We start from the raw sequence: 22,713 nt of genomic DNA on the forward strand, positions 1-22,713 counted from the left end.
TGGCAGGAATAAAATGACGAAACAAGATCTTGGAGAGTGCACATTACCAGGTGTGTGATCAAAAAGATAAATACATTCTCAAATGATAAAATTGGCCTAGTGCCTTTAGCACCCATGGGACTGTTGTGTGTACACTTATGTGCAGACAAAGCTGTCAAGGTTGAGCATTTTTAGTGTAGTTAGGAAACTGGGACAGGAAAAGGCTGGAAGTAGAGGACTTAAGCACGGCTTGGAGTCGTTGGAACTGTAAACTCTGGATGTGCACTTGGGGAAACTGCATGGGATTTCAAGTGTAACATGATGAAAAACATCCAGTGGTGATTTGCAGCAGAGGTGCAGAGCCAGGCTCTTCAGGAAAGAATAAAGGGGAGACCTTAAAAGAACCGTGTTTGTCCTGTTTAACTAACAGTGGACTTTGAAAAAGACAGGGACCATAATAAGATATTGTTTTCTTTTTTCTTGAATTGAAGGAAGATGGAAGCTGAGGACTTTTTCATGCTGTTTAATGCACTGTTTGTAATTTTCAGGAAAAGCTTTTCATTCTAACTCAAATTAGAATTACTTAGGTTAAGTATAATACAGCTTTGAATACTTACAAGAGAACTTTAAGAGATTTGGTTTATGAAGGAATTTCATGGTTTTGAACAAGATTTTTGCTCTCTTAAATTGCAGTGGTTTGAGAGTAATTCTCTTTCCCCTTTTCCTCAATTTAGCAGGACTGTTTGGTGTAAGCTTGCATGTTCTGAATGTTGCCAGGCTCACAGTCAGTAGATCTCCAGTGGATGTATGTGTTCAGTTTTCAGTACGTTGTTAACTTCAGTCTCCCAGAAGCTTTCTTGACATTACAATACCTCAAATTCATAAGTTTAAAACAGGAGAGGAGTGGTATGAATATCTGTTTTCAGGTACATTTGTCTTTTCACAGTTTGACAGTGATGTGTCTAGGTGTGGATCTCTTTGAATTTGTCCTACTTGGAGTTGAGCTTCTTGGATGTGCAGTTTAATAGTTTTTACCAAATTTGAGAAGTTTTTGGCCATTATTTCTTCAGATACTCTTTCTGCCCCTTTGTTTCTTTTCTTCTGGGACTCCCATTTTGTGTATGTTGGTCTGTTTGACGTCCCACAGGTGTCTGAGGCTCTGTTCAGTTTTCTTTCTATTTCTCAAACTGGATAATCTCAACTTACCTGTCTTCAAATTGGCTGATTCTTCCTTCTGCTGATTTATATCTGTTGAGCCCCTCTAGTGAATTTTTTATTTCAATCATTGTATTATTCAACTCCAAGACTTTTATTTCGTTCTTTTCTATAATTTCCCTCTCCTTGTTGATATTCTCTATTTCATGAGACATGTGTTCTCATACATTTCATTAGTTCTTAGGCACGGGTTTGTTTAGTTCTTTGTGCATATCTGTAATAGCTGATTTAAAGTCTTTGTCTGGTAAGTCTAAAGTATGAACTTCCTCAAAAGATAGGTTCTCTTGACTGCTTTTTATCCCCTGTATATGAGCCGTGCTTTCTCTGCACGTCTTGTAATTTTTTGTTGAAAACTAGATGTTTTAGATAATATAATTTGGGAGTTATGCAACGCAGATGACCCCCACCCTGAATTCACTGTTGTTGCCATTTTGTTTGTTTAGAGACTCTGCCGGATTAACTCTGTAAAATCTGATAGCTTTGTTCTGTGTGGCCACCAAAGTCTCTGCTTAGTTGACTTAATTCAGCTGATGACAGAGCTTTCCTGGAACCAGTAAGTCTCCCATCCTTTTTAAAGGGATCCTTGTAAACATAAGTCAGATCATGTCACGCCTCTGCTCAGAACCCTCCAGTGACTTCCGTCTCACTCAAGGAAAAGGTGAAGTCCTGCAGTGGCCTGCAAGACCCTACCTGATCTAGCCCTTTCCTGTCTCCCTCTGTTCACACCATACTGGGTTGGTCTCTTTGCTGATACCCAAACCTGCCAAGCAGTTCTGATCTCAGGACCTTTGCATATGCCAGATATTCTCATGGTTTATTCTCTCCTCTCCTCTAGGTCTGTATTCAGTTGTCACTTCAACGTGGGCTTCCCTCTCCACCCCTGCTCCCCCTCCCCTGTGTTCTCCATCACCCTTCACTGCTTTATTTTCCCCATAGCTCTTATCACTGTCTGTCATACTCTATACTCTTTCCTTTGTTTATTGTTTCCCTTTCCAGAATGAAAGCTCTTTAAAGGTAGAGATTCTTTTGTTCACTGCTGTATCTACAGTGAAGAGAAAAATGCTTGACAATAACTATTTATTGAGTAAATGAATGGTGATCTTTGGCAATCTATTCTTATTTAAGAATGAGACACTAGGGGCTTCCCTGGTGGCACAGTGGTTAAGAATCTGCCTGCCAATGCAGGGGTCTCGGGTTTGATCCCTGGTCCGGGAAGATCCCTCATGCCGCAGAGCAGCTAAGCCTGTGCGCCACAACTACTGAGCCTGCGCTCTAGAGCCTGTGAGCCACAGCTACTGAAGCCCACGCGCCCTAGAGCCCGTGCACAGCAACTACTGAAGCCTGCGTGCTCTAGGGTGCCCGCATGCCGCAACTCCTGAGCCCGCGTGCCACAGCTACTGAAGCCCGTGCACCTGGAGCCCGTGCTCCACAACAAGAGAAGCCACTGCAATGAGAAGCCCGCGCACTGCAATGAAGAGTAGCCCCCGCTCGCCGCAACTAGAGAAAGCCCATGTGCAGCAATAAAGACCCCACGCAGCCACAAAAAAAAAAAAAAGAATGAAATACTAAATGCTGATTGGAAGCTCTTTGTATGCCGTGGTCTTGTCTTCTGGTAATTTTCATGCTAACTCTTCAGCTAATGACCAAAGGCATACCTTGGAGAAATCACAGGTTTGGCTCCAGACCACTACAATAAAGCAAATGTCGCAATAAAGGTAGTCACATATTTTTTGGTTTCCCAGTGCATATAAAAGTTATGTTGATAGTATACTGTAGTCTATTAAGTGTGCAATCGCATTATGTCTATAAAACTATGTACATATCTTAATTTAAAAATACCTTATTGCTAAAAAATGCTAACGGTCATCCATCTGACAACACAGGGTTGCCACACACCTTCAGTTTGTAAGGAACACAATATCTGCAAAGTGCAATAACATGAGGTCTGTGCCTATATTGGAGGATTCCCAGATATCAACATCTGGAAGTCTGTCTTTGGGGATCTTCCGTTTTCTATAGAGAATCCCCCGGTTCCTCACCAGGAGTGTCAGGGGTTTAGGCTGGCTGGAATGGAAGCACAGCAACCTGTGTTTGGCTTCTGGCATTCTGGGAGCTGCAGAAGGAGCTGAGGGTCACACACTGATGTGGAGGCTGCCAGTTAGTTTGCTAATTTCAGCCCCCGCAGCTCAAGTCACCTGTGCCAGGTATCCACCCACGCGGAGCAGCTTTCCTTCACTTTCTCCAAAAAATCATCCTCTGGTTTCCTAAGGGGTGGTGGGACTTTAGATATTCATCAACTCCATCATCTCCCCTCTGTGTGGGCCCATCTTCCCAGATGCATGGAGCCTGGAAGTGCTGGGTCTCAAGGACTCTAAGAATCTAGTCTCCTCTTTGATACTTACCTCTGTAAGCACCCAACTTTTTTTTTTTTTTGGCTGCGTTGGGTCTTCATTGCTGTGCCCGGGCTTTCTCTAGTTGCGGCGAGCGGGGGCTACTCTTCATTGTGGTGCGTGGGCTTCTCATTGCGGTGGCTTCTTTTGTTGTGGAGCATGAGCTTCAGTAGTTGTAGCACTTGGACTCAGTAGCTGTGGCTCGCAGGCTCTAGCGTGCAGACTCAGTAGTTGTGGCACATGGGCTCAGTAGTTGTGGCGCATGGGCTTAGTCGCTCTGCGGCATGTGGGATCTTCCTGGACCAGGAAGCCGTGTCCTGGTCCATGTCGAACCCGTGTCCCCTGCATTAGCAGGCGGATTCTTAACCACTGCACCACCACGGAAGCCTGTACCCAACATTTATACTGTGCTAAATCCTTTAACCGCTATATTTTCTTCTTTTGTTCTTTTTGTCCTTGAAGGTAATACCTTTTATACTGGTTTACTATCATTTTAAGTAGGCTTGGGAGGGAAAGGAGATAAAAATACATAGTTAGTGCGCCATTGAATTGTTAGCTTGGGGTGTCCTGTCCTCCCCTAACCCTTGAGTATAGATGCTCCGTCGCATGCTTGTTTGTACTCATAGGGCATTGCATAGATTAACTCTTGGTTTGTCAGCTATCGATACGGACAGAATGGCATATGGTGATAAATGGCTTTATCACCTGGCCTTCTTTTATTATCATTTTATTTCAGTGCCTAAACTGCTTTTCAAAAAGTGAATTGAAAAAAATTGAAATCATGGCAGATAATAATTTTTCTCCTTTTTAAAATAAATATTTTAAAATGTTGAAACTAAATTGCTCTTTTGCTGATCTGATTTTTAGGAATGAGAGAACAAAGTACTACAAGTAGAGTACCTTTAAATGACTCACAATTACTCACGCAAATACATGTAAACTTGGATACGCAATTAGGCAGCTCATTATGTTGCAAATGCAGTTACATGCTTAAATTCGTGGCCACTCCCTTGGCTCACCCAGCTGTCTCTCCTCTTTTAGGCTTATTTATGACCGGTTATTAATAAGCCCCAGCTGTCAGAATTTAAAAATACATGCTGGTACTAGTGGTGCTGTTCAACTAATAATAGAGGGAAAGTTTGAAAAGGAAGTTTGCCTTTGAGTTTGTGTATCGCAGAGTTGGTCATCTTAGTTGGCAAAATCCCGTTCTCCTTCTGGAGATACAGGCTATACATTGAGAAAAATTATGATTAATCGTAATAGTGGTTAATGATAGTTACATTATAGTATACCCGCATCATCTCTGATCTGCAATTCTGAAATCCAAAAAGCCCTGAATTTTTTTTTTTTTATAACTGATCAGTGGCAAAACCTGAATCGCTTCATTAGGACTCAAATCTGACATGTAATGAGGCGGCTCTTTCTAGTCTATTTATCCAGATCACCGGTATGAAGATGTGTAGATTTTGCCGCAGAGAACTATTAATGTGTTTGATTATGGACCACTGACCCAGACCCCACTGAAGATTTTACATAAAAGCACTATACGTACTGTGTTACCTTTTGAAAATGCAGAAGATTCTAAGGTTTCAAATGCTTTTTGGCCCCAGTAGTTTCTTCTTCTTCTTCCTCTTCTTTAAATATTTATTTATTTATTTGGCTGCGTTGGGTCTTAGTTGCGGCACCACGGAATCTTCATTGCGGCGTGCGGGATCTTTCGTTGCAGCACATGGGCTTCTCTCTAGTTGTGGAGCACTGGGTTCCAGCGCGTGTGGGCTCAGTAGTTGCGGTGCTTAGGCTTAGTTGCCCCATGGCATGTGGGATCTTAGTTCCCCAATCAGGGATCAGACCCGCATCCCCTGCACTGGAAGGTGGATTCTTAACCATTGGAAAACCAGGGAAGTCCCTGGCCCCAGTTATTTCTGATAAAGAGTTATGGCCTTATAGTGAGAGCAACAGATTTCAGATTAGATGTGGGTTAAAATTCTAACGGGGAAACTTTAACTGATACGTGTTAGAACACTTGGATATATTACATACAGTTAAAGTTTCCCATTTTTGTTCGAAGTTATTGTGAAAAAAGAAGTTATTTATTGTGTATTGATACAGTACTACCAAATGGAGTAATTAAGAATTTTCTTAGTTACTAAGGTTTTTAAAATTGTTTTTAAATCATTAGTTTAAAAGTGAAGGGACTTCCCTGGTGGCGCGGTGGTTGAGAATCCACCTGCCAGTGCAGGGGACATGGGTTCGATCCCTGGTCCGGGAAGATCCCATGTGCCGCGGGGCAACTAAGCCCGTGTGATGCAACTACTGAGCCTGCACTGTAGTGCCCACGAGCCGCAACTACTGAGCCCATGTGGCACAACTACTGAAGCCCGTGCACCTAGAGCCCGTGCTCCACAACAAGAGAGAAGCCACCGCAAGGAGAAGCCCGCGCACCGCAACGAAGAGCAGCCCCCGCTCGTCGCAAATAGAGAAAGCCCACGCACAGCAACGAAGACCCAATGCAGCCAAAAAATAAATTTATTTTTAAAAGTCAGGGTAACAATTTCATATTTAATTGCTGTGCTATATTATCGGTGATTTTCATATAAATAGGAAATACTAAGTAGCATTATAAGTAAATGGGAAAAATTATGGCATCTATATTGAATTAGTACAGTTTGGTTCTTTGTCTCTAATGATATTAATAATACTTTGTTGTTATTTTAATCACCCTTGATCTGTTAAAACCATCCATCCAGTGATCCTCAGTCCTTATTTCTGCCTTAACCCAGCTTTAGGATGTGGCACAGTGGTTTTTCAAAAGAATGGGGCAAGGGGTACCCTCTTCTGTCAACTCCCTAAGAATCTTAATATTCATCGTCTGTCCTCCCCACTCTTAGTCATTTTTTTCTATTACCAGAATATATGAGAATTTTGAGGTTTTAAATTAAGCATATGTAATTAACATCTTAAAGGTAGATTGTAATCATAGAGGCAGATGAGCTTGGGCACATGGCATGTATTTTCATGTACCTTAAAATTGGTTCTTTTGCCCAAACGGATTAGAGCAAGTAGATACTCGGCTGCATTTCAGTCAAGGCCTTCCCAAAGCACACTGATAAAGATTCTTTCCTATTTTGGAGGACCAAGTATTTCTGTTTAAATTGATTGATATGATTGTCATTAAAGTTACTGAGGGACCCACAGTATCCCTTTATAGCAGTTTGATGAGTCCGTGTCCAATTCTCTACTTTTACTGACCTGTGACTTTAGGAAATTCTTATAAAAAGTGGAAAGTCATTAACAGATAACTGAAGTTTAAAATAGAACAGTCTTTACCAAGTTTCTGAAACAAAACTCTTCTGGTGCATAAAAATGTAGATAACCAAGCAATAATCAGTTTTGACTGCAGTATAGAATATAGCAATGTAATGACACTACAGAAAGCCTGGAAACTTCTGACGTAGTAGTGATAGTACACCAATTGTTAAAAAAGATGTTTTCTTCAAGTTGTAAAGCCTGAAATTTAAGAATAAATTAATATATTTTTACATATTCGTTGAAGGATTAACATATTTTATGAATAAAGACCGAGGAATTTTTACACATGAATTAATATTGTGGTCTTTATAGGTACATCAGAGCTGTGCACGTGGTTAAACCCTCCTTATTAGTTAAGCCAACCTCTGTTTTTGCAACTTAGTGGTAGACCTTTGAGGAAAGCTCTGATGCGGATAAAACCTTCAGTGAATACCAGTTAAATCAGTAATTTGAACTTTGTTATGGTTACTCTGATTTTTTTCTCTGAGTAGGAAGTAGGGAAACGTGATTAATAATCAACCCATTAGACTTAGTTTTGTTTTTGATGGAAATATTTCCTCCTGTAAAATTTAATGGCCGTGAATTTGATTGCAGAGATTATTTTCCATAACCAGAGCTGTCCCTGGAGAGGCAATTTGAAACAGTTTCATTAGAATCCAGGTAACTATCAAAAAGAGTGTTGTGGAACATTATAAAAAAGGGCCATGTGAAAGTAAGTTCAGATCTGGTCTGATATTTTAGTATTCCTACCCCTCATCCCCCAAGAAAAGTCAGTAAACACAGTGTAATCTTTTCATTGTCTTTGAAGCCCATGTTTATGACTGATTTAAGGTTTAAAGGTGAAACTACTTTATTATGAGGTCCTTTGGTACCAGTACCCCCTTGCATAGGAGGCAAAATAAGTCTGACTTTCACTAAAAAGTGTTCTTATATCCAGTAATTTTATGGTGAGGTTATTTGAATGTTTTTATCTGAGTGAGGACAACTAGACAATTTAAAAAATACTTTTGCCAAAGTAAACCCTTTAAGTCTTCATGCCTTGTGCAGTGGAATTCATGAATGCATTCATACATGTTTTATGTGTGACTAGATTTATTTATGAAACACTTATTGAACACCTACTACTTGGCAGGCAATGTTCTAGGTACTGGAAATTAAGCACTTAAAACAGATGAAGTTTAAACCCTCCCGTGAGAACAATTTCTTGAGGATTTTACATTCTAGAAAAGTGCTAAGCGTTAGTGTACTTTCTTCCTCTCTAAAAGAGGAGACGATTGCTGTCCTTAGGTCATACACCAGTACATGGCCGAGCTTTGCTTTTGCATATTTGTGACTGATGGGAAGCAGATACCCTGCAGTTGCAGGTGCCTAAACTCTCACTCTCAGAAGGTGCCCCTGTGGTTTTCGTAGCTTGCTCACGTGTTCATTCTAACCGGAAGTCCTTTCAAATATACTTACTGAGTGTCCCAACCCGGCCTGTTTCATCTAGCCCTCGCCCGTCTTCCACGTGGATTCCGCACAATCTCAGTTCATTGCTTTGAACGGCTGAGTGTGTGCTCATGCGCACGTGTGTGTGCATGCACAAACCATCTGCTGCAGTTAGGTTTCTAACTCCGTGGGGAGTAAGAGGATAGTGGGGACCTTGGTTTAGCACCGTGCTTTATGTGTAGTAGCAATTAATATCGCTATTTGTCGACTTCAAGCTACTGTCCTAAAATTGCTTAAAATCACAGCAGTTTCTTTAAAGTGGTCTACATTGAATTTTTTTAAAAATACCTTTCATTTCTTGAAGGTTTGTCTTTATGGTTAGTCTAACCACTTAGCATATCAAGACCTTTACCTCTGTTTTAAAAATTGTACAGATTATGCAAGTAAGAAAATTCTCCATGGGACTTTTTTTTTTTTTTTTGCTGTACGCGGGCCTCTCACTATTGTGGCCTCTCCCGTTGCGGAGAACAGGCTCCGGACGCGCAGGCTCAGCGGCCATGGCTCATAGGCCCAGCCGCTCCGCGGCATGTGGGATCCTCCCAAACCGGGGCACGAACCTGTGTCCCCTGCATCGGCAGGCGGACTCTCAACCACTGCGCCACCAGGGAAGTCCTCCATGGGACTTTTTAATGCTCATTAAGAGTTGTTTTTCATGTTCATGAGCCCCACAGCCTTTGGCAGGAGTGGTGGGATCACCCTCTCTAATCAGGCAAAATAATAGAATTAATTAGTACGGCTGTATCTTATATTTACTTTTTTTTTTTTTTTTTAAATGGTTGAAGAGGGTGTTGGGGGCTGTCTTCCTTTGTTATAACTCTCTTCCTCCTACCTTCCCTTCTCCAAAAAGTTGAAGCTAGATTTAATAATTTCCATTATGAGTTTTGTTTTTTTTCCTCTGTATGATTGATTACTGTCAAAATACACAGGCAAGAAGTCATTGGAAGTTCTGTTTTGTAAGAGCCCAGAGTTCTCTCTTCTGAAAGCCTCCACCGTGAGAGAGGGTGTCAGTAGCTTGGCTCTCCCGCTGAGTGTTATTTCTTTTGGGATAAGCATTGACCTCAATGCGTGAGGCATCTGCTGGGAAAGATTTGTACCAAGGGCAAAAGCGTAAGAAGCAATCACGGTATTTTATGGAAGTGATTGGGTTACAAATTGAAGTATTCATATTTTATTACTTGGTTATAAATTCTGTTCAATCCTTTGTTCCTCAGCCTTTTATTGGGACTGATTGTGGATCCTGGCAGCCCATTTTAGGTTAAATCTAAAGAATTCTGTATACAGAATTTTAATTTTTAATCAATTAAATGAAGTGGACCATACAAGATAGAATGTAATTATCAAGTGATTAGTTGAAAACCCTTAAAAAGGGTAATTCTCATTTTGGACTTTCGTCCTGAGTGGCAAACAAAAGGTCTGATATGCCAAGTGTGCTTTTGTAGATTCTAGTACTGTTTTGAATGAAAGAGATAATAGAATTATAGACGGATGTTACTATTACTACCTGAATTATTATTTATATTTTCATAGTTCTCATGTAAGAATATTCATTAATATTGTTGTGTCCCAGACTGAGATTTTTCCCTTATAGGACTAAGTTCTCCCTACTCTGTTTTTTCTCTTCCATTATAGACTTGATTATGCATATTGCAGTTGTTTCTCAGTACTTCTGATAGAATCAAGGATTTTTAAATTATATAAATATAACACGAAATCTGGTTGTAAAATAACTCTTAGTTCACATGATTAGAATGTACATTTGCTAACCTTCTAATCAACGCCGGCAGGTTTTGGGTCCTGCTCCCAGGTGGTGTTCCTTCTTAGACAACTTGACAGAAGAACTGGAAGAGAATCCAGAAAGCACAGTTTATGATGATTACAAATTTGTCACCAAGAAAGACCTTGAAAATTTAGGTAAAAAAAATTATTATGAAATGTTTATAAGATTATTTCTACTTGTTTTTGTTTTGAGTTTTGAACATTAGAAGCGATGGAGTCACATTTATCTGATTTTCCAAATCTCTTTCTGACAAATCAGACGTTAAACTTAGTATATATAATCTCTGCTTAGAAAAAGATTCAGATAAATTCAACCTACTGAGGCTTTTTTGTATCTTAAATGAGGAATAATTTTTTTAACCTACCACCTATGTATAGGAAAAGTCTCAGTCAAGGGAGCAGTGACTTTCAAGTACTATTTGAATATAATAAGATTTTGAGAAATCTCAGAGACTGCACGGAAATGATTTTTGTCCCCCTGTAGGTTTGCTTATTAAAAGACCTAATCCAAAACTTAGAATCCATAGATTGAATCCTCAAATACGTAGAACCTTAACAGTTACTTAGGTTTAAAGAATACAAACCAAGAAATGCTTCTTAATAATGGCCAACATTTAAAATAGGGCTTACACGTGCCAGGCTGAATGTTTTATATACAACTCATTTAATCCTCACAGCTATGGAGTGGATACTATTATGATTTCATTTTATAGGTAAAGAAACTGAGGCACAGAAAGATTTTTTTTTTTTCCCAGAAAGATTAAAGCAACTTGCCAAAGGCTTCAGTGGTTGGTAAATGTGAGGGTTAGAGTTTTAAACTTAGAGTCCATGCTCTTAACCTCAGCCATACTGACCCCTCTGAAGAACATATTTATCTTAGTTGACTAGTACTGGTTTGTAGGATAACAAGACTAGGTTTTGCTAATCTTGTTCTATTGTTGGGAAAAGGCTATACAGCAAATTACTGAGAATGGGAAAACTTAGAGGATCCGTTCTCCACAAGCCTAGGCAGCTTAGTTGTCTTTAGAACAAATAGAGGTACTATAGCAGTTAAATGCTAAAAGAAAATAGAATCACATACCAAGTAGATTAGAAGAGAGATTCTTAAATTCTATTTTTAAACTATATCTTTTAGCACACTTAATCCAGGCAGAATTATTTTCTACCAACTACCACCAAAATAATTCTTTAAATTTTCATGTGTTTAAAAAGAAAAGAGTTGTATTTAGCCTTTTAAAAATATGACTGTTGGATGAAATAGGGTGAACTAAGTCTTCCTACTGAAGTGCCTCCTTACACACCCCCAGCGTGATTTTTGCAGTCTGCTTGCGTCACACTCACCCGCCTTCTTAAATTGGAGACTAGAAAGTCATTGCTATTTTGTGGATTTTTAAAAACTACTGTGTTTAGTATATTTTGGGTGTTTTTTCAGTCTCTTCACTGTGTTTATTTTGGGTGAGGAAGGCAGTGATAAAGGTTTAGATACGTTTTGTTAAAATGCATTCATACTGCCTATTTTTAAAACTATGGAAATAGATATAATATTCAACAAAATAAGTTATACTAGAAATCATCTTCATGTAAATTAGTAATATCTTTTAATATTAAATAAGCCATTGGTTATAATTTTTCAACAGATTTTACGATCATATATAAAACCTTTTTAAATAATTTATGTTAAAGTAAAAATAAGGCCATGTAACTAACTTCCCTTATTTCTTAAGATTATAGCATTGAATACTTGCAAGTTCTGACATTTCCCAATTATGGCCTTTAGCAGGTCCTATACCGTGTTTCATGGGCCACTGTGTATGCAGTGCTGGATGGGTAGCATTGTGGCTGATATCATGGGCATTAGAGATGGGCTGACATGGGCTCACATCCCATGACTAATAGCTCTATGACTTGGCCAATTTACTTAACCTCATTGTGCCTTGGTTTCCTCATCTATAAAATGGCAATAGTAATGATACCTACCCATAGGGTTGCTTGGAGAATGAATCAGATAATGCTTGAAAAGTACTCAGCACAGTTTTGAAACATAATACATAAATGTTACCTATCATTTTAAGAGTTTTGTGGCAAATAAGTTTGAGAAATGTTAGGTTAAGCCAAGATAAATCAGTTTCTCTATTTATGGACTTCTTTGAGCCTTTAATGCCATCATACACTATAAATCTCCAGGAGTGGGAGGAGAATATGAAACAGTTCCCAAACTTAACTTGATCATAGAACCTCTCCTTCCTCAAAGATCTCTTGGGACTAGTGTTCTGTGGAGCTAATGATGAGAAAAGCTGCTGCTCCTGCCAAATTCTCTGTGTAGAATTATTTGAATATGAAAAGCTTTCTCCTGGAATGGGAGTAATGCTGGGCCATAAATATAAATTTTATATACCTAACAGAGGAAACAAATAATTAGGAGCACACATGTGCAGGTACCTAAATGCAGATTGTTACGCATTGGACATTTCATTAAGGCTCAGCCCTCCCTCCCCCCGACCCCCTACCACCTTTTAAGTCTCTCCTGTGCAAATCCAAACCCTGTGGTTTTATTAACCTAATGAATTCTAGGAAAGTATTTTTCTGACCAAGTCTTATTACTTTATGAGATTATCCTAAATTTAATTTTGCCTTTTGATGTTATTCTGTAATGTGTACTGTTTTGTACGTCTATGTGATTTTCCTAGTAAGTGATTTTTAGGTCTGGAGCGATGTTTATTTCTTAAATTTGGAAATCAGGGTAATGTTTTCCTTGGAAACGTAGTCACTTAGTATTATACCAACTAAAGCTGCCTTTTATGTGAGTATGTCATAGGTGGTCTTATTCTGAAGATAAATATTCTCATAACCTTTCTCTATGTAAATATTTGCAATTAATAAACAATTTCTGTGACATAGGCAGAGTATCCTTATGTGACCACCAGCACCACTAATTGTAAATGAAATCTAAATCTAGGAAACCCTGTGAAAGATACTGTTTAAAGCTTCCAAACACTGATTGGCATTGAACTTTTAATTCATCCATGATGAAGTATGTCTGTATATAATATGTATGTTGGTATAAATTTCCCAAAAGCTGTTCTTTTGGGGGAAAAACATGCCCTATCTACATTACTGTTGTGACAGTGTCCTTTGTTTTTGGAAATTATGGGCCATAACAGTGGTCTCCCCCCAACCCCAGCACTGTTCCTACTTGGCAGTTTGAAAGTTGACAACCTAGCGTTGAGCTCAGCATTTTTTGTTTGTTTGGGCTTTTTTTTTTGGCCGCACTGCACGGCATGCGGGATCTTAGTTCCCCGATCAGGGATCGAACCTGTGCCCCTGCCGTGGGAGCGTGGAGTCTTAACCACTGGACCGCCCGGGAAGTGCCCTCAGTGTTATTTTTAAAGTTAAACTATAGCTCATGGAACCCAAAATTCTGAGAACCACTTGTATAGGGAACCCTTCGTTACTTCCCTGTCATAGTTCATAAAGACCTTGCCATCATTTTTATGCTTAGTATTGCATTAAAAAGAAGTAAGGATGATATTGCTGAAGCAGAGTAAAATTTTCTTTGCAATTATTGAAGAAGATCAGTAATTCTGATCCTTAAATTTTTACTCAGAAGTGAACTTACAATCAAATTGTTGTCGTGAAAGATCATTGAGTTTTAATCAAGATTTCATAAAGATCTGCCCTCTTTTGATTAACTTTGCCCAGGGCTTACCCATCTCATTGGATCGCCTTTTCTCCGGGCATATATGCATGGATTTTTCATGGATATAAGACTCTACCACAGGGTAAGTACAAAACTACAGTTATTTTAGGTGATAAATAAAAGCATTCTGTAGCCATTTCTTCTCTACTTACTTTTCGTTTTTATAAAACATACTTAAGATTTGTAAGCGATCTGTCTGTTCTTTGGCATGATAGTCATGCTGTATATGAGACGTGCTGCTAAATACAATTCTCTTATTTTTAATTTTTTTCCACTTTGAAAAGGTGAAATTGATGGTAAATCCATTTGCTTTTGAAGAATATAGGAAAGATAAGATCCGACAGAAGATAGAAGAAACAAGAGCACAGAGAGTCCAATTAAAGGTAAATATTGTAGTCAGCATTGAATCTACTAGAGAAAGGTACTTCATTTGTATTTTATTTATTATTCAAAGAAACCTGCCATCCATTTCTTAGTTTTTCCATCCTGAGTTTACATCTTTTACTAATATTTCTGGTATATTTTATTTGTTGTGAGGGTAGATACTCTTTACAGTTTTATCATTATAGACTCTATGGTAATGGTATTGTGGGAAAATAATGCCAGGTGAGCTGAGAGTGTCAGTCCTACCAGGAAAACATGATGCTATTTTCAAATAGGGATATAGATTTTGGAGTGTTGTTGCTTTGCTAATCCCCATTTCTTTCTGACATTTGGGAGCGTCTTAGGCTAGCTGCTTGGATCATGGGAAATGGTCATTAGACTGTGCCAGGGCCCAGACAGGAATCAGGCCACACTAATTCTATTAACGGAGGGAATTTAATGTAAAGAATTGTTACCCAGGTATTAGAGAACTGAAAAGGCAAAAATACTGAGGTATTGATAAGAGAGGCCGTGGCTTCAGGGAGCAGCTAACACTCCAGGGCTGGGCGGCAGGAGAGAGGCAGGCCTGAGAGCTGGGACTCAGACCTCCGTGGAGGGCTGACAGCTGGCGCTGGGGTTCCCGAGGTAGGATGAGGCTGTTCCGGGAGCGTGGGAGAACCACAAAATGGACTCCCCGCTCTGCTGGAGCCACCTGTTGTTGCCAGGACAACGAAGCGTTGATGGGTGACGTCGCGCCAACGGCAAGCAGAGGGGAAGCGCAAACCCCATCTCCTTCTGCCTTCCGACTGAGGTCAGCCACCAAGTGATACAATCATTTCTAACTGGACATTGTTTAAAACACATGCACACATTCTCAGTGCAAAAGACTAGTGACAGGTTTTTCCTTTTTCCAGATTATTTGTTAAGTTTTTAAAAGCAGTGAGTGTGTGTATATTGGCCACAGGTCAGGCTAGGATGTGGAGTCCTCCTGTCCCTGCTTTTCGCTTTAACCTTTAAAGCTAAATTGTAGGTATTTCAGTACAGTTTTTTTTTTTCACCTCTACTAGAAATTGCCAAAAGTTAACAAAGAGCTGGCACTTAAATTAATTGAGGAAGAGGAGGAAAAGCAAAGATCTACATGGAAAAAGAAGGTTAAGGTAAGATTTTATAAGGCAGAGAAAATACTGATAAATTGTTTCTCCACTTTCTTGACAGTAACTTGTATCTTTTTTCTTTTTAGTTTAAAAATGCATTTAGTTTTCTATTTTCCTTGCTTTTAAGATAGTATGTGCCCAATATGGGAAGTTTGTAGAAAAGAATATAAAGAAGAAAGTCACCCATATAATTCTATCCAAAGGCATCATTAATATTTTAGGGAATTTCCTTCCTGTCTTATTTATCTTAAAATTATAAACTATAATAGCAGGATACTACTGTATATATAAAATATTTATCCTGGTTCTATAAAATAACACACATAGCTTCCCATTTTTATTAAAAATTCTTTTGTAAATATTTTTGAGAGCTGCGTATTTTATCTTGTGCATGTATTTTAAGTAATCCTTTTATTGTTCAATACTGAGTTTGTTTATTGTTTTTCTCTGTACTAACTAGGTTTGTTTATAACTTCACAAGTAACCAGTTTTCATTTAGACTTGGCGTCATTGGGACTGTGCACTCCTATGAATACTGCTCTCTACATTCCGTTCCTAATGTAAAATAGAGAAAGGTCGGCTGTAAACTAAATAAGGGTCAATGCTTCATTTAGCTGATGTTGTCAAGACAGGAGGAGATTTTTCTGATTTTCCCGGATATGCGAAGGCTTCCTCGTTCCTCCCCAGTGCTGTTTTCTCACCTGCTTAGATCAGGCAGGCAGATGACCAAGATGGGCTGTTCTCTGGAATGAGGTGTAAAGATCCGATCTCTCCTGCAAGCCTGCAGGACCTGCCTGAATAGATAGATGGCCGAACCTCGTATCTGGGCCAGCTGTGTTGAGCTCTCAGGAGGGGATTGTTTGCTTGTTTATTCTTTCTCGGTTCTCCCTCTAGTTTTTAGCCAGGTAAGTGAACGGGAGATAAGTGAGCTCTTCAGTGCTCTTCAGTGACGTCAAGGGACTGCAACTAAAGGGTCTTGAGTCTGGCCCCCTTGCTAACTAGTTGTGTCATCATGGGTGATCCTCAGCTTCACTGGGTCATAGCTTGTTCTTCTCTAAGAAGCAGGAATAGGACCAGCGAGGGGCGTTCCCAGTGCCATGAACGGGTTCACTCTCACTGTTCCCTCTGTCATCCTTGGCCTCCTCATTCTTTCTGCATCCTCTTATCCTGGTCTGTTCGCTTCTTTTAATATGCTGTTTTTTTCCCTTCTTTTTCCAGTTCTTTTAAATTTATTTTTTATTGGGGTATAGTTGTTTTACAGCGTTGTGTTAGTTTCTACTGTACATGGAAGTGGAGTTCCCTGTGCTATACAGCAGGTTCTCATTAGTTATCTGTTTTATACATATTAGTATACATGAATCAATCCCAATCTCCCAGTTCATCCCACCCCCACACACACAAGTAAGTACATAGATGGCTTTTACATTTCTACTTTGATTACATGAATAGTATACCAATGTTGAAACAATGACTTAAACTTGTTATATGAATTTGTACATCTGTATGCTGTGGCTGTGCACCTTCCTGCTTTACATCAGTGTATTAAGTATATATGTATATCTTAAAATGTTTAAAATGTAAGTGCTTCCTGCACCTTGACTTTCTCCTCAGAGTATTCACATTGATTTATTTTCTTTCTTCCTTTCTTTCTTCCTTTCTTTCTCCTTTCTTTCTTCCTTCCTTCCTTTCTTTCTTTTTCTTTCTTTAATAAATTTATTTATATTTATTTATATATGTGTTGGATCTTCGTTGCTGCACACGGGCTTTCTCTAGTCGTGGTGAGCGGGGGCTACTCTTCATTGCAGCATGTGGGCTTCTCATTGCAGTGGCTTCTCTTGTTGCGGAGCATGGGCTCTAGGCACGTGGGCTTCAGTAGTTGCGGCACACAAGCTCAGTAGTTGTGGCTCACGGGCTCTAGAGCACAGGCTCAGTAGTTGTGGTGCATGGGCTTAGTTGCCCTGCGGCATGTGGGATCTTCCCGGACCAGGGATCGAACCCGTGTCCCCTGTATTGACAGGCGGATTCTTAACCACTGCGCCACCAGGGAAGTCCCCACATTGATTGTCTTGTTAGCCCAGCGTGAGGATGGTTAGGGAGGTACCTTTCAGCTTTATATGTCCTTCTGCAAGCTTAATGGAAGTGGTCTTTGGATTTACATGCCCTAAAGTTTCAGTAGGGAGGGAGTGAAGCTAATTTAGGCTGCAGATGTATTCTTTTCTATGTTTTATGCTTATGAGTCTTTATTACATTTAATGTTATAGAGAGTAGGGCACTTAAAATTTAATTTTGATACTTTGTGCAGCACGGCATACACATAAAAAGTTAAGGATCAGGATCCTTTTTAAAGACCTTATGATTGTGGAGATGTGGGGGAAGCACCCTTTTCTCACCATCCCCCCATCTGCCTCACAGACTTTCGTTGAGGTTAGGGACGGCCGGAAGAGATGGAGAACACAGGCGGCCCTTGCTGTGCACGTTAGTGCGGGATGGTAACAACGACCCTGGGAGCTGAAAACATGCAAAGTGATCTGTAGAGTCAATGGGAAAATCATGGTTGTCTGTGCCTTTAAGACAGTTTCAGTCAAAACATTTATAGGGTTATCCTGTAAAGAATCATCAGACCATGTGCTATTTCTACTGCAAGTGCAAAGAGGAAGAACCTTGGAAATTCTTATCTTCTTCCATCAAGCAGTTTCCCTTCAGCTGTTGGAAGCTGGAAGCACGGTGTCTGTAGCTGTGTGAACTGTAGAACCCTGCCAGAGAGCGGCGTTTGTACAGTGTGCTCATCTGCTCTTAGTGGCTTGCTGACCCAAGTCAGGCTCCATTACCAGAGCTCAGTTTCTTTCCAGAAATACTTAAATATAGTCATCTAAAAATCTGAGTCTGTTATTAGACAGTTTGTATGATTTGTTTAACAGTTTAATTAAAATGACCTGGGGAATTCCCTGGCGGTCCAGTGGTTAGGACTTCGCACTTTCACTGCCAGGGCCTGGGTTCGACCCCTGGTCGGGGAACTAAGATCCCACAGGCCGCGTGGTGTGGTTCCCCCCCGCCGCCCCCCCAAAAAAAGACCTTAAAAACCATTCGTGAATTAAGGAAAGACTTCTTCATTATAATTGTAAAGAAGACTTGAAGGAATTGTTAAATCCATCGGCAGTTCATTAGTCTCGTCTTTGAATTCAGCTCTTTAAACCCGCAGGAGCTTTAATAGCTCTGATAACTTCTGATTTGAAAGTCAGCATGGTGCAGTTATGTTCTGCTTTGGCTCCGGCTGAAGTTTCATGGAGGCCGACGGTGAAATATGTTCCCAGATATCACTATCACTGATAACATGATTAAAGTCTAAGATGTTTACCTTTCAGTTGATGTTGGATCTGCGGTGGCAAGTGACCCACCTCATAATGTCGCGAAACATCTGGACCTTATCCAAACTTAGAAATTTGGTAGTATTAATTGGTGGTATTTGGTATTAATTAATTTGATGGTATTAATTCTAATTAAGAATTCATTTATTCTTTCAGCTTTATTCTTTCAATCCAGGAACTTAGGTTCTACAGTACTGGGAAATTTTCTTAAAAAAATTTTAAGTAGTCTTTCCCAGCTGTGATTCATGGTCATTTGTTCAAATTAAAGAGTGAAAGATTTGAAAAGCTGACGGGAGGCTCTGAGGTGGAGACAGGGCTCATCAGTCCTGTGTGCTGACCTGGCCAAACTGTTTATTTGGGGAAGCGCCAAGCGGCAGCATCTTTCAGCCTTTCTCTCCGCCGCTCTGAGTCTCCTGATTGGAGGCTGGTGGCCTGGCTGCCAACATTCTGAGGACTGAGAGCTACCATCAGGAGGGCTTGGGGTGTCGGGGTGGGTGGCACCTCAGCCCCTCGCCTACACCCCCTTGGTGCCAGGTGCTCCCCTTGCCTCCCCGTGCTGTGGCCCCAGCTGGCCACGTCCTGCCCTCCAGAGAAGCCTCCCTCCAGCTGGAGAGCGCGAGTGCTAGACCTTCCTTTAAGCTTCTGCAACCTCATTGCTCCTGTTTCCTTTCCTATCCTTCTCATCCTTAAGGATTTGTGTCTTTTTAAAGCCCCTTTTCTATTGTGTTAGTGGGGTTTTAGCAGAGATTAGAAGATGCTCATGTTCAAACCACCATCTTTACTCAGAAGTCTGCATCACCTTAGTTTCATAGATATCATAGCATTGAAAGAATTAATCTGTTTTAAATGTTAAGTATTTCTCATATATGTCCCTGTGTTGGGACAAAGTATTGATAATAAGCATGCTACTCAGATCTGCACACAATATACTTCTTTGAGGCAGGGCTGTGGCATGAGCAATACTTTAAGATGTTTCCTAAATTCCAGTGGCAAGTGTTCGGCATGTGGACATGTGTATTTATGGGGCAGATCGCTAGCCAGACGCTCGTGAACTACTATAGAACGTCACTAACTACATCTCATCCTAGACAGCTGTGAAAACAAACAGACTAGGAAACTCTGATGGAAATATTTTTACAGCTGGGTTAGAAGAGTTTGTATTTTATATTTGTTCTTCTAAGGCATACTTGTCTTTAGGCAATGCAACTTATTTGTTTTAAATTAAGGGAAAAAAGAATACTAGCCAACATATCCTTTTTTAACACATTTCTCAGTTATTTGTTAAATGTGATTATGTAATAATACAGTAAGATGAAAAAGAAAAGTTTTCCCTTGGGATTTACATATATATATATATATATACACACACACACACACATACATGAAACCTGAAAATGTGTAACAGGCCAATAGCTATTCATGTGGTCTTTGGCAGTATTATGTATCCTGTGTTTACAGGTAACTCTGAAATTTATCCAGATTATCCCCCTCTTCTCTCTTGAGTCCTGGTGCCTTGATATTAGGCACCTAATGGTGTCTGTCAGAATCCAGATGATGTTCTCCTTGAGCCGTAGACTGAGTTAACCAGTCTTAAATGGAACGTAATTTCTTTTTTTGATTCAAACAATTGGACTTTATTTTTTATTTATTTTTTTAACATCTTTATTGGAGTATAATTGCTTTGCAATGTTGTGTTAGTTTCTGCTTTATAACAAAGTGAATCAGTTATACATATACACATGGAACATAATTTCTTTAACTTTTCTCATGCACTGGATATTTTTTTAAGACAGTTTTTACTTTAGAACAGTTTTACGTTCACAGCGAAATCAAGAGGAGGGTACAGAGATTTCCCATATACCCCTGCCCGGACACGTGCGTAATCCCCCCTCCCCCCATTAATATCTCCCACCAGAGGGAACATTTGTTACAATCGATGGACCTACATTGATACATCGTCATCCCCAGAAGCCCACAGTTGACATTAGGGTTTCCTCTTGGGGTTGTTCACTCCACGGTTTTGGACAAATGTATAATGACACGTATCCACTATTAGAACATCAGAATATTTTCACATCCCCTCAGATCCTCTGTGCTCCACCGTTCACCCCTTCCTCCTGAGCCCTGGCAACTACTGATCTTTTTACCGTCTCCATTGTTTTACCTTTTCTACAGGGTCATATAGTTGGGATCGTAGCCTTTTCCTATTGGCTTCTTTCTGCTTAGTAATATGCATTTAGGGTCCCTCCATGTCTTTTTGTGGCTGAAAACCTTACTTCTTTTTAGCGCTAAATAATACTCAGTTGCTTGAATGTACCACGGTGTACTTACTATTTAGCTACTGGGGGATGTCTTGGTTTCTTGGTACATAATTTCTTGTCCTTTATTCCACCCTATGCCTCTTTTTCTGATCATCTCCAGTGATGAATCCTGACTTACTGTATCACCAGCTTTCTAGTGACTTAAGCTAGACCCTTGAGAAAAATTTTTACCCCTCTTTTTCAGTCTTCCTCCTCCCATCTCATCTGTAGCTGTATCTATCAGTTCGAACTTAGAAGTGTATCTCACTATCATCCTTTCCTAAAACACCCTTAGATTCCAGTTGCCCTAATTCAGGCCCTGTCTCTTTTCCCAGTTTCCTCAAGAGGCCTCTTCGTCTTCCTCATGACTCAGGTTTCTCCCTCAACAGCCCATCATGTAGCACACCGCTGCGGAATCGCAAAGCAGGCTTCTTTTTGTCATCTGAGATTCTTTTTTTTTTTTTAATTAATTTATTTATTATTTTGGGCTGCATTTGGTCTTCGTTGCTGCGTGCGGGCTTCCTCTAGTTGCGGCGAGCAGGGGCTACTCTTTGTTGCAGTGCGTGGGCTTCTCATTGCGGTAGCTTCTCTTGTTGTGGAGCACGGGCTCTAGGTGCATGGGCTTCAGTAGTTGTGGCGCGCGGGCTCAGTAGTTGTGGCTCGTGGGCTCTAGAGCACAGGCTCAGTAGTTGTGGCGCACGGGCTTAGTTGCTCCACGGCATTTGGGACCTTCCCAGACCAGGGCTCGAACCCGTGTCCCCTGCACTGGCAGGCGGATTCTTAACCACTGTGCCACCAGGGAAGCCCTGTCATCTGAGACTCTTGACACACTTTTCTGTCTGTATCTTTCCTCCTTATCCTCTTCTTCCCTAATAGTTTCCCCTTACCTGCAGAATAATGTCACGGTATTTAAAATCCTTTACCATCTGGCCTGATCAAAAATTGCTTTTTCAAATTTTGCCATTATCCTTGCATTATCAGACTGTTCACCACTCCTCAGTTGTCTGGAAATGTTCTTCCCAAATTTCTATCTGTTGAAAACTACCCATCTTTTAAGCTTCCTCCCCGATGCATATCCCCTGTGAACCCTTCTGAGGTGTACCTTATTGGAATTACTTTTTACCTCTCTGCTCCTAGGGCACTTTCAACTCTGTCTAGCATCCTTTTTAAGGTTTTTGCTCATTAGGTTGTGAATGCCTTGGGATCAGGAACTAGAACTTACCTATCTTTGTTTCTTCCTTGAACCTAAATCTGTCTTGGAAATGATACTTAGTCAGGGAAGACTTCGATATATCTCAAATATATATTCAGTATATCATAGAATTTTAGTAAGGGTTTGTCAGGTTTTAGGTACATACAGGTAATAAATAGCCCAAGTTCCTTAATGTCTCGTGGTTTACCGATTTTTTGTGTAGCTCAGTTATACAACATTCTGAGCTCAACTACTTACAACCTTATTTACTCCCAATAGTGGAGAAGCAGCCAGTAAAATAAAGTCTGTTAAGTAGAGCCATAGTTTACCACAAACAGGTTCATTTTTTCCAGCCTGTGCTCAGGCTGTTTACTTTACAAACCATGTTAAGCAGGTTAATTTATCTTGTTTCCAAGCCTAGTGCAGATAAGGAACAATAGGAGAGCCCTGAGTGTATAAGATTATCATCTGTTCAAGTGAACAGA

At 40.1% G+C, this 22,713-nt stretch overlaps 1 protein-coding gene across 2 annotated transcripts in view; it reads left to right on the forward strand.

Annotated features, from left to right (window-relative positions):
* NOL10 (nucleolar protein 10) overlaps positions 1-22,713 on the forward strand; it is an 88,261-nt gene that overhangs the window by 47,654 nt on the left and 17,894 nt on the right. For both annotated transcript variants that reach the window (XM_019943282.3, XM_019943283.3), the window contains 4 exons: positions 10,166-10,292; positions 13,857-13,936; positions 14,139-14,237; positions 15,285-15,374. In XM_019943282.3, the coding sequence (XP_019798841.1) occupies positions 10,166-10,292; positions 13,857-13,936; positions 14,139-14,237; positions 15,285-15,374 (396 nt within the window). The remainder of the gene's footprint in view (positions 1-10,165; positions 10,293-13,856; positions 13,937-14,138; positions 14,238-15,284; positions 15,375-22,713) is intronic.

This window comes from Tursiops truncatus, chromosome 14 (genome assembly GCF_011762595.2).
Source record: "Tursiops truncatus isolate mTurTru1 chromosome 14, mTurTru1.mat.Y, whole genome shotgun sequence".
In the NCBI taxonomy this organism is placed as follows: domain Eukaryota; kingdom Metazoa; phylum Chordata; class Mammalia; order Artiodactyla; family Delphinidae; genus Tursiops; species Tursiops truncatus.